At 40.9% G+C, this 15,168-nt stretch overlaps 1 protein-coding gene and 5 non-coding genes across 6 annotated transcripts in view; 1 reads left to right on the top strand and 5 right to left on the bottom strand.

The window, feature by feature from the left end:
* TEX14 (testis expressed 14, intercellular bridge forming factor) overlaps positions 1-3,772 on the bottom strand; it is a 72,396-nt gene extending 68,624 nt beyond the window's left edge. The window contains exons 1-3 of the mRNA XM_090257558.1: positions 3,585-3,772; positions 2,430-2,741; positions 998-1,208 (exon numbers count right to left, since the gene is read on the bottom strand). Coding sequence (XP_090113684.1) covers positions 998-1,208; positions 2,430-2,741; positions 3,585-3,772 — 711 coding nt within the window. The remainder of the gene's footprint in view (positions 1-997; positions 1,209-2,429; positions 2,742-3,584) is intronic.
* On the bottom strand, positions 2,036-2,199 carry LOC149998175 (U1 spliceosomal RNA). Its single transcript, XR_016507390.1, has one exon. It is a non-coding gene; the product is annotated as a U1 spliceosomal RNA (small nuclear RNA).
* Positions 3,773-4,789: 1,017 nt separating the features above from the next.
* LOC149998173 (U1 spliceosomal RNA) lies at positions 4,790-4,955 on the bottom strand. Its single transcript, XR_016507285.1, has one exon. It is a non-coding gene; the product is annotated as a U1 spliceosomal RNA (small nuclear RNA).
* A 3,706-nt stretch (positions 4,956-8,661) lies between these two features.
* LOC149998172 (U1 spliceosomal RNA) lies at positions 8,662-8,826 on the bottom strand. The gene has a single exon (XR_016507339.1). It is a non-coding gene; the product is annotated as a U1 spliceosomal RNA (small nuclear RNA).
* An 829-nt stretch (positions 8,827-9,655) lies between these two features.
* On the bottom strand, positions 9,656-9,819 carry LOC149998171 (U1 spliceosomal RNA). Its single transcript, XR_016507357.1, has one exon. It is a non-coding gene; the product is annotated as a U1 spliceosomal RNA (small nuclear RNA).
* An 896-nt stretch (positions 9,820-10,715) lies between these two features.
* Positions 10,716-10,819, top strand: LOC149998170 (U6 spliceosomal RNA). Its single transcript, XR_016507278.1, has one exon. It is a non-coding gene; the product is annotated as a U6 spliceosomal RNA (small nuclear RNA).
* Positions 10,820-15,168: the final 4,349 nt, after the last annotated feature.

The raw sequence follows: 15,168 nt of genomic DNA, 5'->3' as shown, positions 1-15,168 counted from the left end.
CTGGTTTAGCTCAGTGGATTGAGCGTCGGCCTGCGAGCTAAGTGTCGCTGGTTCGATCTTCCAGTCAGGGTACATCAGAGAAGGAAAACTCTGACTCCAAAAAACCTCCGCTGCCTTGCGGCATACCTCTTCAGGGGAAAGGCTAAGGGAGTAAACCCCGACAGAAAATCCGGAGCCGGAGTCCCTAAGGCGGTTTGACGTTGTAGTCAACACCGGCAACTCCTGCGGAGCACCTGAAGCCAAGCTGTATTGACTCCGTCTTTCCCTTGGACCCTTCAGCTGCGAAGAGAGGGGGGGTCTGCTGCATGGGCAACAGCAGACCCTCCATATCACCCTGCCCAGGCTCTGTAGCTTCAGCTTCACTGGAGAGGACACTCCAGCGTCATCGCAAGATGTCGATTCAACACGGGAGGAGACAGATACCGTGTCACTCCTGAGTCGGACTGCACAACCATTCTCGGCGGTGCAGATAGACTCTTAAGAAGCTACACCATCGTCTCTCGAGACGGACGGCTGCCGACGACGACGACTTCACCATTTTAAACATCTTTAAGTATTCAGTTCAGTGGCACTGAGTACATAAACATCATTATGCAAGCACCCTATCTCCACAAACTGGGACTTCATGCCCATTAAATACTTATTTCACATTTTGTTCTCTTCCCAACCCCTGGCAACCACAATTCTACTTTTAGCCTGCATGGACTTGCCTATTCCTAGTACTTTATAAGTGTGAAAGTTCTAAGTGATATACTTATGCAACCATGTTTTCAAGCTTTATTAACAACACATTTAAGCTCCCTTTTTCTAGTCATCACCATCATCCTCCACACACTTTGAAATCATGGTGAATTATACTGCGACTTCTACAGGCCTTCAGTTCGAAACTGCAGTGTTATTTATATAACAAAGACTAAGGTATGTTCTTTTGGATACTCAGGAGGCTGTTCTGCCCATGAATACACTCGAACCAGCAGTCACCGCGCTGCTCATTTACATATCCCCGCCTCTTGTTACTCGACAGCACTGCTACTTGAAGCGGATAAATTCGCTCTAGCTGGGCCTGGCAACGATCCAGAAAATAATTGTCCACAGGTGTAGCTGGGGCTAGTTTCCAATTCCTCGCCTTCCCGGGCACAGGTTCTGGCGTGGACCTGTTACGACGAGTCTGAATTCCGTGCTGCATTGGCAGTTTGGAAGATAGAGGCCTGCGGCCGGCGGAGGGAAAGCAGCGAGGGGGTTATGCTGGGGCTGAGTTCACAGCTTCACTCTGAGCCTAGGTCCTACCCTGTCTCTCTGAGTCTCCATTTCCCCAAATTGTGAAGGAGTAAAACACTTGCCTACCTAACAAGGTTTCTGTGAGTACTAAAAGCGAATTTGTATAACTTGCAGCCTCAAGCCCCTCCAACCCTACCCTTGCTTCGGTAACAAACCGAGTGCTCATCGTCTCTTTAGACTACAAAAAAATGACATGTTTTCTTTTCTGCCCTTTTGGCTAGGCACTTCTGGGCAAGACACCTCTGCAGCAATTCTAGTATCCAAGGCTTTGTTGTATGTGTAAAGACAAAACTACTTCTGCCTTTTAGGGTCTCTGGCTGGGCCCAAGTATAAAACTGGCAGATAGTTTAACAGCATAAAAGCATTCAAATTTATTTACCGTTCGTTAGGTTTACCTAATACAGGCACTCTCATCAAAAAGTGAAAACCCAAAGAACTGGCAAAACCTACATGCTTTCTTTATACAGAATTCTCTGGCTTTGGCCACCCCCTTTTCTGGGAACGTTTCATTTTCCACAACTGTATTGGAGAAGGTTTCTTTGTCAACAGCTAACAAAAAGGAAAAAAAGGGGGAAGGTGAGAATGCTGGTCACATTACCTACTACTTCAATAAACTTAGTTCAAGGTGTTCCCACTGTATTACTACAACCAGCTCTTTAATAACTTCATTTTCCCCACGCTATAAAATACAACCCATAAAAACACCAACTACCTACACACATGACTTAAGTCAACATCTGCTCTTTACACCAAAGACCAGGGGAGAGCGCGAACGCAGTCCCCCACTACCACAAATTATGCAGTCGAGTTTCCCACATTTGGGGAAATCGCAGGGGTCAGCACACCCAGAGTGCAATGGGCGAGCCTCACCCTGGGGAAACCACCTTCTTGATCATGGTATCTCCCCTGCCAGGTAAGTATGAGTTGGCTTTGACCCCTGTAAGGGCCACTGCCGGGCAAACCACTGTAAAGTTCCGGTGAATCCTAAAACAACTCTAATTGGCCTTTATTTACACATAGCGAAAAAAAGTCAGATTTTCGTGCTGTATCTTAATATTGGTAACAGTGGAATATGATGCAAATCTTCCCAGAAAACGCGGTTCCAAGTGCCCCTAAATCTGTAATCTACATACTCCACCCCTTGCCGTTACGTCACGTGCGGCCCGGCAGGCCCCAGCCGGCCACGGCGCAGCTTCATGATGGCTTCCTCGGTTCCTCCTCCCACTTGCCCCAGCGAAGGGGGCGTCTGCCAGGCTATCTTCCTGACAGAAATTGCCCCCCTCCTCCAACTTTCACTGTAGCCGAAGGTCTCCAGATCTCCCCGTGCTAAGTCCCCTCGAGCAAACGGACACGAAGCCGTTTTAGCTGGGAGCCGCTCCAGGCGGCCCCTGGAGACCAAGGGTCCACGCCCGCCCTGCACCGTTCCTCCTGAGGGGAGGAACAGGGCGTTGAACCGAGAATGCCTGCCAGCGGAGTGTACTGCAGAGTGAGGGTTTTAGAATCCAAGATCCGGACTGCAACTCAGTGTTCACACCACACGACTCGAGAGAAGCTTCTGGTCTCTGGATCTATTGCGCCAGTTCCTATGGACCTGCCACCCAGCTCGGCTTGTCTCCTGCTCAAGGTCTGTTAAAACCCAGCCCCCAAGCTTCTGCGAGGACCGGCTGCCCTCCAGGGAATGAATGCACAGGGCCCATCTGCAGGGATTGGATGGATTTTTTTCTTCTGATCTGTTTCTTTTTCGTTTGTTTTCAAAAGGTTTCACATTTATTACTGAACCAACTTCCTAGTGCAGATAATATATTAGTCAAGGGAAAAATCATTCTTCCAATAATTTTCCAATAAAACACACCCAACTGTCCATATAGTCGTGATCTTTTCAGTGATACCATAAGATGCAAGCAACCTGCAGACAGCATAAATATGTGAGCCATCTTACATGTGATTTCTTATAGACCCAGCTTGGTTCTCCATTGTCTCCTCTTGGAGTTTTCATCAAAATCCATTGGGTAATGGGCCGAATCTGTTTTTGTTTCTTGAACAGGAACCTCTTGATCCTGAAAGTCTTGTGAAAAACATGGGGACGAAGGGGCAAAAGCATGCACCACGATGGCAGAGGGGCTGTTTCTTTTTTGTAATGTATTTTTAAAACCTGTTTTGTGCTGTTCTATTTTCCCAGAATTTTATGTGTTTTGAATCAGGTACATCTCTTGGCCTCCAGTCTACTTATTGCAGGAGGGGAGTCTGACCTCTTGGTTCATCTTCAGACTCTAGATGCCATTTTACTCATCAGACCAAGGCCTCACTTCTTTCTGCTTGTTTTGGACTTCTTAGATGGCTTGCTCTTCCTGAACTCATCACTGTCACATAGGATCAAAATCATAGGCTTGTTGAAAGCCTTGAAGGTGCCAAAGAAGATATGACAGTCTTGCAGGATGCACCTCATCCTGTAGTTGATGTGCTGCAGCATCTTGCTGCTCTTGCCCACAGTCATGGCAGCAGTTCTGACAGCTTCAATTCCCACTGGAGGCCTAGTCACCCTCCAGTAACCCGTTTCCTGCCCCTGCTACTGGAAATTCACCTCCAGGTAATTCTTACACTCTGAAGTTTAAGAACCACTGGGCCCTGCCCTGGCCAGGTAACTGTTGCTTCGAGCATCATCCTTATACGCCAAAGTTGCGGGTTCAATCCTGGTCAGGGCACATACAAGAATCAACCAATGAGTGCAAAAACAACTGGAACAACTAATCGATGTTTCTCTTGCTCTCTCACCATTCCTCGCTCTAAAATAAATCAATAAGTAAAAATTTAATAAAGTTATTTGAAAGGCTTTTGGCTCACACAACCTTTCAGGTCCATAACCACATCACAAGTCCCAGGCAGCTGACTTCATAGTTCCTCAACCTCAAATTTAAAAGAAATGAAAACAAGCCAAACAGGAACACACTTTTTTTTTGGGGGGGGGGGGTTCTGATTTTAAAGGTAACCATTCAGCATTTTCATCCCCAGTTCTATGGGATTTTGTAGTAATTCTTGCTGGCTTCAAAAACTAATAAGTATCTAAACAGAAACATTGAAGATACAGTCTTAATTTTAAAGAATTAAGACTACACATGGGCTCTCCCCAGGTAGCTAGCTCTCAGTTGGTTAGAACATCCTCCTGATATGGCAAGATATCACCAAGATTGCATAGTTCAATTTCCAGTCAGGGCACATACAAGAATCAACAAATAAACTGATAAATAAGTAGAATAACAAATCGAGGTTTTCTCTCAAATCAATTAAAAAAAACCCTGCCTATAATAGTGTAATTTATTCTAAACAGGGGAAATTTCTAATAAAAAAAGGGGGGAGGACTTACCAAAATAGTCTAAATTACTTTAAAAAATAACACAGGAAAAAGTTTAAGAAAATTAAACAAATCATTGCTGTGAAAATCTGAAGTTTAAAAGCCATGTTACTTGACAAAAGTACAATAAAGTAAAACAACTACTCTTATAACACAAGTTATCAGGGGAGAGTGCGAACACAGTCCCCCCACTACCATAAATTATGCAACCAAGTTTCCCAAATTTGGGGAAATCGCAGGAGTCAGTACTCCCAGAGTGCAATGGGTTTAGCTTCATCCTGGGGAGACCACCTTCTTGGTCATGGTACTCCCCCTGCCAGGTAAGTAAGGATTGGCATTTAGGTCAACCTCCAGACTCTTCCATGTACAAGACTTTTTATACGCGGTCACTACAAAAGCCAGTAACCACAAGACCTACTTCAGTATCATTAGGTACTTCAAGAAACAGAAGCTTCAATATTGCTTCTAATTTTTTTTCTGACCTCTTCAGAATACCTGGCATTCCTGAGGATCTGAGCATGAGTTGAGTCTATTATTTGCATACCCACAACCTTTGCTCCCATGACATCACTTCCTCTTGCATTTTCCCCCCACTCCTGTCTAGCTTGTTTAGAAGAAACTTTAACCTTTCCCTGGGAATTACAGGCTACAGCAACTGTAAATAAAACGCTCTAGAGATTTTCACACTAGTAAGGAACCTGAAGAGTCTTAAGTTCTACAGCAAACAATTCTTGCAGCTTCATACAGTTCTGTGTTCAATATCCATTTTACCCACACACCCCCACAAACAATACCCTTGTGCCTAGGCTAGAGCCTATTTTTCAAAGAAAATACCTACAAAATAGAAAAAATAATTAAAAAAAAAAAGTTGGAGGACTCACGCTTCCAAACTTCAAAAACTTACTGCAAAGCAACAGTAATAATAATGATGTAGTACTGGCATAAAAATAGACATATATAGATCAACGGGATGGAATTGCAGAATCCAGAAAACAAAGCCTGTTACTTACTGACTATCAATTTTCAATAAGGGTGACAAAATAATTCAATGGAGGAAGGAAGTGTCTTTTCAATATTGATGTTGGGACAACTGAATGGGACCCTACCTCACACTTCATTAAAAAATTAACTCAAAACTTGGGAGTGGTGAACACACAATGCAATATACAGATAATGTATTATAAAATTGTATACCTGAAACCTATATAATTTTATTAACCAATGTCACCCCAATAAATTCAATTTTAAAAATCAATCAGTAAATACAGTCCTCAATAATAAGACGATCCAATTAAAACTTAAGACAAAAAATCTGAATAGATATTTCATCAAAGATGATATATAAATGGCCAATGAACACAGGGAAAGATGCTAACATTATTAATACTTGGAAAAATGCAAATCAAAACTACACTATATATCTATTAAAAATGGCTACAATTCAAAGAAGCTGGCAACAGTAATGCTGGCAAGAATGTGGACAAACTGGGACCTTCGTGAATTGCTGATGGGAACACAAAATGGTAAAGCCACTTTGAAAAAGTTTGGCAGTTTCTTCTTTATTGTTTTTTAAAAATTTTAAAGGATTTTAAAAAAGATATTTTTATTTTTTTACATTTTTTAATTTTTTCCATTTTTTATTGTTATTCTATTACAGTTGTCCCATCTTTCCTGCATTGTTCTCCCCTGCCCCGCCCACCTCCCCCCTCTCCCACACACAATACCCTTATTTATTTTTATAGAGAGGAGAAGGGAGGGGGAAACAGAAGGAGAGAAACACCAATGTGTGGTTGCCCCTCTCGCCCCCAGCTGGAGACCTGGCCTGCAACCCAGGCATGTGCCCTGACTGGGAATCAGACCAGCGACCCTTTGGTTCACAGGCAAGTACTCAATCCACTCAGCTACACCAGTCAGGGCTCTTCTTGATTTTTAATTAAAGTATAGTTGACATACAATATTACATTAGGTCCAGGTGTACAACAGAGTGATTCAACAATTACGGTCCTTACTATGTGATCACCACAGTAAGTCTAATAGTCATCTGTCACCATACGAAGTTATGATAATATCGACTAATTTCCCTATGCTGTACATTACATTCCTGTGACTTATTTTCTTAAATATAACTGGAGGTTTGTACCTTTTATTCCTCTTTACACTTTTAACCCATCTCCCCATCCTCAGCAGTTTCTTAAAAAGTTAAACACACACTTACCATATGACTGAGCCATTTTTCTCATTAAGTATTTCGTCAAGAGAAATGAAAACATATGTATGCAAATACCCTTAAAGGCATTATTCATAATAAGTCAAAAACTGGAAATAGGTGTCTATCAAGAGAAGGATAGATAGACAATATGTGGTATATCCATTTATAACACAACACTATTTAGCAATAAAAATGAACAAGATAGTGATAAATGTAGCAATATGGACGAACCTCAAAAATATTATGCTATGTGAAAGAAGTCAGATACAAAACACTATAAACTATGTTATGCCTTTTTAAAAGATATTTTAAAACAAAGTAAATCTATAGAGACAGAAAGTAGATCAGTTGTTGCCTATGGCTAGGGCTCAGGGATGGGAACCAGAAGCTAATGAAAATGGGAACAGCAGACCTTGGGGGGGGAGCGTTCATAAAACGTTTTAAAACTATATTGTGGTGATGGCTGGACAATTGTGTAAATATACTATTAAACTATATAATGAATATTATGTGTATATTATACCTCAGTAAAGCAGTTAAAAATGTCAAGTAAAAATAGAGCCATTGTCTTTACAGATACATACTGAAATAATCATGGCTAAAACCCTATAATACATGAGATTTATTTCAAAATAGTCACTGTTGGGGGTTTAGGGTGTAGAGGTATAGATGAAACAAGATTGGCCTTGAGTTGACCACTCATGAAGCTGGGTGTGGTTAAATGGGAGTATCTTTTCTATTTTAGTTTACATTAGACATTTTTCATAACATAAAGGCTTCAAAGGATGAAGGCAAGTTTCATGAAGGAGACCACCCTTTCCCTCATGATTTTGAGTACCTTGATACCTTGATGCTCTAGCTTCCCCATGTGTGAATGGGAGCAGGTGGAAAGGAGCAGCAGGAGGGACAGCCCTCTGGATTCTATATTTCATAAGTAAAAGTATAGATCAGGTTAAGGGATCATCTTTTTCTCCTTTCCCTCCTCTCATATCCCACATTTAATCCTCAGCAAGCAAGTCTTGTTTTTTTTTTCCTTAAACATATGTTCACCGCCTTGGCTGGAGTGGCTCACTGGACTGAGTGTCAGCCTGAGAACCAAAGGTTCCCTGGTTTGATTCCTAGTCAGGTCACATGCCTGAGTTGTGGGCTGGATCCCCATTTGGGGGTGCGTGAGAAGCAACCACACACTGGTGTTTCTCTCCCTCTCTCCTTCCCTTCCCCTCTTTCTAGAATAAAATCTTTTTAAAAATAATAAAAATAAAATCACATGTATAATGCTACTTTAATAAAAATTATTTTGGGGAGAAAACAAAAAGCAAGGTATAGGAGATAACACAAAAGACTGTCACTAGCACAGACTACACTGTAGTACAGTATTTACTTTTAGGGGGGAATCTAAAAATACAGCTAATGAGACATACCTGAATAGGAGTGAAAAACCTATCTGATATCATAACTACCCAGTTCAGGAAAGTATCGGTGATAAATATAAAACTCCCAGCCTTCTGCAAAATAACCTATCACTTAACATTCTTACTCAACAAACTGAAGACAATCCCCCTTAAATTCCACACCCCCCTTTTACCCTTTGCCCTAGGTGCATTCCTTTCCTCAATCATCCCCAGAAACCTCCTCTGCCATGTAGATCTTGGAAACAATGAGGCGCAAAAACAGGTGCAGATAGCTTAGGGTAGTGCAAGGTCAGCCCTCTACTGGTCATCAGAATAATTACACCGTTTTCTGCTACACAACTTGGTGTATGTGAATCAACATGCAGAGAATAAGCCTCGCCCACACCAAAATACACTACTGTTGAACACAGAATGGAAGAGAAATGGAAACACAGCCCCCCACTACCACAAATTATGCAGCTGAATTTACCACATTTGGGAATATCACAGGAGCCAGCACATCGGGAGTGCAAGTGGGTGAGCCTCACCCTGGGAAATCCACCTTCATGATCATGGTCTATGCCCTGCCAGGTAGGCATGATTTGCTGGTATTTCCTGGCATCTCACCCTCAGATTTCAAACACTTAACACATATGGTTACTCTCTTCATGCAAGTTCCAGACCATCACTTACAAAATAGTTTTCTCTAAATTGTAGTAAAAGTCAAACAATAACATTTTGGATACTGTAATATTTGCAAAAATCAGAAATGTACATACAATGTGAACGAGACATGGTGCTCATTTACATACCCCAAACACCTTGTAGTGACATCATTCAATAACTCCTCATCAATCTATCTGCAGGTTTTGACCCACCAAAGATATCCAAGTCCTAATCACTAGAACCTGTGACTATACTACCTTACTTTGTGGCAAAAGATATTTTGCAAATGCAGTTAAGGATTCGAGAATGGAGAGAGTACCCTAAATTATTCAGGTGGGCCTAACGTAATCACACGGCCCTAATAGGAAGAAGGAAGCAGGCCTGCTAGGGAAACAAATAAGAACAAAACAGAAGAGATGTCAGTCTAGAGAGGATGCTAAATTGCTGGCTATAAAATGGAGAAAGGAACAACAAAGAATATAGAAAAATGTAGCCTCCTGAGATTGCAAAACACAAGGAAACAAATTCCTCTTAACAAAAAAGGTAGCCTTGTAATTAGACTTCTGACTTCCAGAACTGTAAAGCCAAGTTGTTATACAGCATTAATACTAAGGTTTGGGACAAAGGAAAGAAAAGAAGAAAAATTTGGGGGTACTCATGGGCCCCCCCAAAAGTACAGAGAAGGTAAAACTCTCACCAATATCTACAGCAAAGTTAAACCAATAATTGCTTTTATAAAGTCCCTCCTGAAACACATTAGGTCAAGGGAAAGCACAAACATAGTCCCCCACTCCCACAAATTATGCAGTCAAGTTTTCCATATTTGGGAAAATCACAGAGGTCAACAAACCAGAAATGCAATGGGTGAGCCTTAACCTGGAAAAACCACCTTCATGATCACAGGACCTCCCCTGCCTGGTAAGTATGAATTAGTGGTATTGACTGGCACTTAACCTTCAGATTCAAATCATTCTAAAGATAGGATGACTTTCATTATGCATTCAACTGACCCTCTTACTCTTGTAATAAAGTCTCCAAACTACAATTACCATGAAGCAATATTTTGTATATCTGAATATTGTCTAAATCTTAGGAAATAAATGTCTAGTGTAAGCATGACCAGCAGTCACTGCACTTATCTACATATTCCACACCCCTTTTGATGATCTCATTTATTGCATCCTCTTCCTAGTAAGTGGCGCTGTTCAAATAAAACAAAGGTAAAGATAATCTATAGATTTAAAGATAAACAACATAAATTTGTTCTTTCCTTCAAGGGCTTGGAGCTAATGACATCACTGTGATGTCTGGTGCAGGTCATCAAAGCACTATATACAACTGAAAGAGCAAGTCTAAAAAGATGATATTTGGCAAAACTGTACTTAAAAATCCAGTTCATGTATTGCTAAAAATAGGCTGTCAGTACAAAGTTTCAAGCACAAGTACAAAACATGCTCTTTCAAATACGTGACAAATGATCGCCCTTACTTGAAAGATCAATCACACAAACTCCAATTCTAATTTTGAACCGATCTAACTAGGAAAAAGCTCACACAGGATACTTCCTACACTCACACATTTGAAGAAGATACAGAGCTCTGCACAGCAGGAGTGTGATGATGGTCCTCACTGTTGGAAATCCACCTTCATAAGTGTCTCCCCTTCCAAGCAAGAATAAGTGGTGTTTTGACACACAGTTAAACTTGCCTGTGATTCCTGAGCCCTCTCAGAATTGTAATACACACTTCAAAAAGAACATAGCCTGTCTTAGGCAACGGTCAATAATCCCCATATTCCATATCCAGATAGTAAATATTACCAGGTGCTAGCTTAGGCAGCACATATACTAAAGTTGGAACAACACAGAAATTAGCATGGCGCATGCACAAGGACGATATACGAATATGTGAAGCTTACATATTAAAAAATATATATGTGTGTATTCAGTCTGCTCAATCCTCTCCTTCCTGCTTCACTGTAACTAAGAATAGGAGTTTACAAGTTTAACTGTTCTTTGTTCAAGATCACACTAAAACCACCCTATTTTCCAAAAATTTGTTTATTTTACAGGACTCTTCTGGTATCCTCTGCCAAAATAAATTAGCCAGAGTTTTATATCTTCTGTAAAAATATTTTAAAATTCTTATTTATTGATGAGAGGATGAGAGAAAGAGAGAGAGAGAGAAGCATTAATTTGTTGTTCCACTTATTTATGTACTGACCGGATACTGAACCCACAACGCTGGTGTATCAGAAGGATGCTCTAACCAATTGAGCCACACTACTCAGGGTGAAACAATGCTGTTTTTAAAAATCTTATTAAAGATTAATGTACAATAACTGAGAATATAGAGCTGTCTGAGATTGAAAGAGAAAAAAATATTGGGGTGGAGAGAATATGAGCTGCAACTACTCCTAAAGTCTGACCTTTGACTATCAGTTTGATTTTTATAGACTTTCTCCCCCAAAGAATTGTGTAATACATATACACACGTATGTACACATATGTGTGTATATAAAAAGACATATATAATCTATAAATAAAACATCTACATTTTTTTTTGTGAAATAAAAGTTAAGATACCTTGAAATCTGGCTGTGAATCACTCATGTAAGGAGAAAAGGTGATGTCTATGAACCAAACAATTGTTACCATCAAACAACTCAATTCGAAACACCATTTTCAATGGCCAATGGTATAGCTTTTTTTGTTTTCCAATGGTACATTTTGATTAACATCAAATGGTGGTGGGATGGAGAAAAATACTGGTTCTATGAAAATGCCCCCTTTCTCCATTACCTGCATGCTTATTCAGCTCATATCTTTATATTCCAGTAAGTTATTTTGTTCTCACTGTTTAACAACAACAACAAAATCCTTGCATACCTTGTTCAAGTGACAATTTTTTTAAAAGACTTTATTTATTTTTAGAGAGAGGGGAAGGGAGGGAGAAAGAGAGGGAGAAAAATATCAATGTGAGAGAAACACTGATCAGTTGCCTCTCGCATGTCCCCAACGAGGGACCTGGCCCACAACCCAGGCATGTGCCCTGACTGGGAATCAAACCAGCAACCTTTTGGTTTGCAGGATGATGCCCAATCTACTGAGCCATACCAGTCAGGGCCAAATGAAGACTTTTAATTTTTTTACTTATCACTGTAAAACCAAAATTAATTTTATACCTTTTTTGTATGTAGCTGTTACATGTCCAGCAATCTGTCTTTAAGTAGGGAAAGCAGGAGGAAGGACAAGCTTTTGGGAGTGGGCTGAAGATGAGTTATGTTCAAGATAGGCTGAGTTGAAGACTTTGCCTTGTCTGGTAGGCAATTAGATATTTGCATTTGGAGGTCAGAGACCAGGTCAGGCCTAGAAATATAAATTTACGAATTATTGGCATATAAAGTCACTGGACCGTGAATAAGATAGCAGACAAAAAGAGAGAGAGAGAGAATGAGGAGAGACAACAACAGAGTAGAAGAGAGAACAGAACAGAGCAGTCAGTAAAAGGTCTGCTTGTGGGGCCTTACGCCCAAGTTATGGAGGATGAGTTTGTAAGGGAGAAAGAAAAGCCAGATGGGCAGAAAGGAAATCAGGAGTGAGGCACCACAGAAGTCAAGTGAGAAGGTTTCAAGAAAGTTTGTGTACAGGTATATGTGTATTGAGTTCCTACTAGGTATAAGGCCTTGTGCAATTGATATTGCTACTCCAAATATATATCTGAGGCCTTATGTTTCATCTGAACCTCCTCTAAAGATAAGGCTTGATTCAGAGTTTTTCTCAAATCAAATAAGTAAAAGAAGTTTTCTTTGGCACTTTACAATTGTAGGCGCTTTTCAGAAAAGTCTCACAGCATTAGCACTCTGCTGAGCTAGGTGTTCAGTAAGGTTTTATTTGACTGAATACACATATTAGAACATTTCAGAATGGAGAAGGAAACTAAGATTTATTATTATATACCATTTTTGTGCCAGATACATCATAATTTGTTAATTTAGTCTTTCCAACAACCCCATGAAATACTATCCTCTACTTGCAGGTGAGAAAACTGGGTAAACTTGCTGAAAATCTTACAGTTGGTCATTTCTAGAGATGTGATAAAAAACAAATTTGTATGACTTCCAAAGCTTATGTCCATCATAGTGCTTCTCAGACTTTGTCAACAAGTAACCCCAATTGCAAAGGAAAACAAAAACATACACACAGGAGGCTTTGGGAGACTACTGAAGTGTCAAGTTTAAAAAGGATCATTTTCAAAGTCTTACTTTTATCTTATAATTTGTTATTTTATTTTAATTAAAATATTTTTATTGTTTCATTACAGTTGTCCTTAAAATTTATTTTTATGTTTGCATTTCACTCTACAATATATTATTTACTATAAAACGTTTTAAATGGCTTACCAATTAAATCACTCAATTCTTCGCTCCCTGAAAAAATATTTGAGAAAACCTGACACTATAGGAAGATGCACCCTTCCATAGAAATCCTATAGCTTTGTTACTGGTGCCAGGCCTCAAAAACCTAGATCACAGTTTGAAAGCCTGTTTACACAGGCTTTTCTTAAAAAAAAAAAAAAAAAATATATATATATATATATATATATATACACACACACACACACTTATTGACTTCAGAGAGAGAGAGGAAGGGAGGAGGAGGGAGAGAGAGGAACACTGATGTGAAAGAGAAACACCCATCAGCAGTCTCCCACACACACCCTGCCAGGAACACAGGCATGTGCCCTGACTGGAATGGAACCCCCAACCCCTTGGTGTACAGGGCAATGCTCCAACCAACTGAGCCAAACCGGCCAGGGCGATTGATTATACAGGCTTTTAACAAAAATCTTCAGAATGATGACAAAAACAATAATTATACGAAACTCAGACGTCAGAATAAAATACAGATAACATAATTGTATAACTACAGATAGAGTCAACTAGTTTCTTAAATTCTTCGATGCAAATAAAACAAAGTTCTAAACATGGCAGATGCCACTGAACTTGATCAAACTAACTGAAGAGCTATCCTTGAATGTATTAACACCATCTCTTTTTCACCCAAGACCCTGTTTGCTTTACAAGCATAAGCATGAATTCTCCCTGTGGACATTTATGAAATGCCCACTGTGTGCCCAGATGTGGATCATGCTGGAGGTTATGCGACGTATTGAATGGCAAACAAACCACATTTTGATCAACCCTACCAGACTTTCTCTGCCCTACCAAATGGGGTGGGGGGCACTTCTCGAATTCTGCCCCCCCCAAGAGAAAGTGCCCCCCCCCCAAGAGAACTCACAATTTGGAGGTAGCTCGTGGTAGAAAAAAGGTATTAGACTTTAATTTTGCCTTCAGGAAAACTGTAGTATGAGCTCCTGTGTTCTTTTTTTCCTCGTGTAATTGTTGTGTTTAAAATGGGGAAGATTTGCTACCGTGGTCAACATACGTTTCCTTTCTTAGATATTACATACTTCAAGGGCTCCAATTTGCACGATTTAGGTGGTTCTTTCAGAAAAAAAAGTCAAGGTTAAGAATCGTCGCCCATAGTTCCAGAAAGAAATCATAACTCACCTAGGCAAGGTCTTCGTAAATCCTCTCTGAAGTCCCTCAAAGTCCTGTTTTAGAAGCGGTCCCTTCCCAACTCTGTACCAGAACAGGAACTCTTCCGTAGCCCAACTACTCCATAGCAGAACAGGAGGTGCCCATGCCCAGCCCACTCTGGGTACTTATTTTTTCAGCTACTTCTTACGTTAGGCCGGCCGACAACAGCCAACCGCCTCAGAAGCCACCTTGTTCCAAACTGGACTAGCGGAAACGCGTGGGTGGATGCCGGGACCGAGCGCGGAGCAATCCGCGCGGTGGTGGCGGACTAGCCCACAATTCCTCGCGAGGGCGAGGGCAAGAAAGACGAGGGGTCAAGCATGGGGGCCAGCAGGCGAGGAAGGCCGAGAGACTGTAACTCTATAATGGGGACCCAGGTTAATCCTCATATGTCTATTCCATATCCCAAACCGGTAATTGGCCAGTGTATGTGCACATTATTCCCACTCAGGCGACCATTCTTATTAACAAGGCTGGGGTTTCACCCAACAGGCCAGAGCAGATGTGAGAAGATTTGGTGCTCAAGGTCCACTGGGCCTGGCTCCCCAACCTCAGGTCTCCATCTTATCTTTTTACTCTCAGCGTGTACTTTTAATGGGGAAACCAACGGGACTTGGAAGATTCACGACAAATACTCCTGTCGTGTGGTACCTTAGTATGCCTCCGCAGAGCAC

Source organism: Furipterus horrens, unplaced genomic scaffold, assembly GCF_987537825.1.
Source record: "Furipterus horrens unplaced genomic scaffold, mFurHor1.1.pri manual_scaffold_11, whole genome shotgun sequence".
In the NCBI taxonomy this organism is placed as follows: Eukaryota; Metazoa; Chordata; class Mammalia; order Chiroptera; family Furipteridae; genus Furipterus; species Furipterus horrens.
The sequence above is the reverse complement of the archived record's forward strand: the minus strand, read 5'-3'. Positions and strand labels throughout refer to the sequence as shown.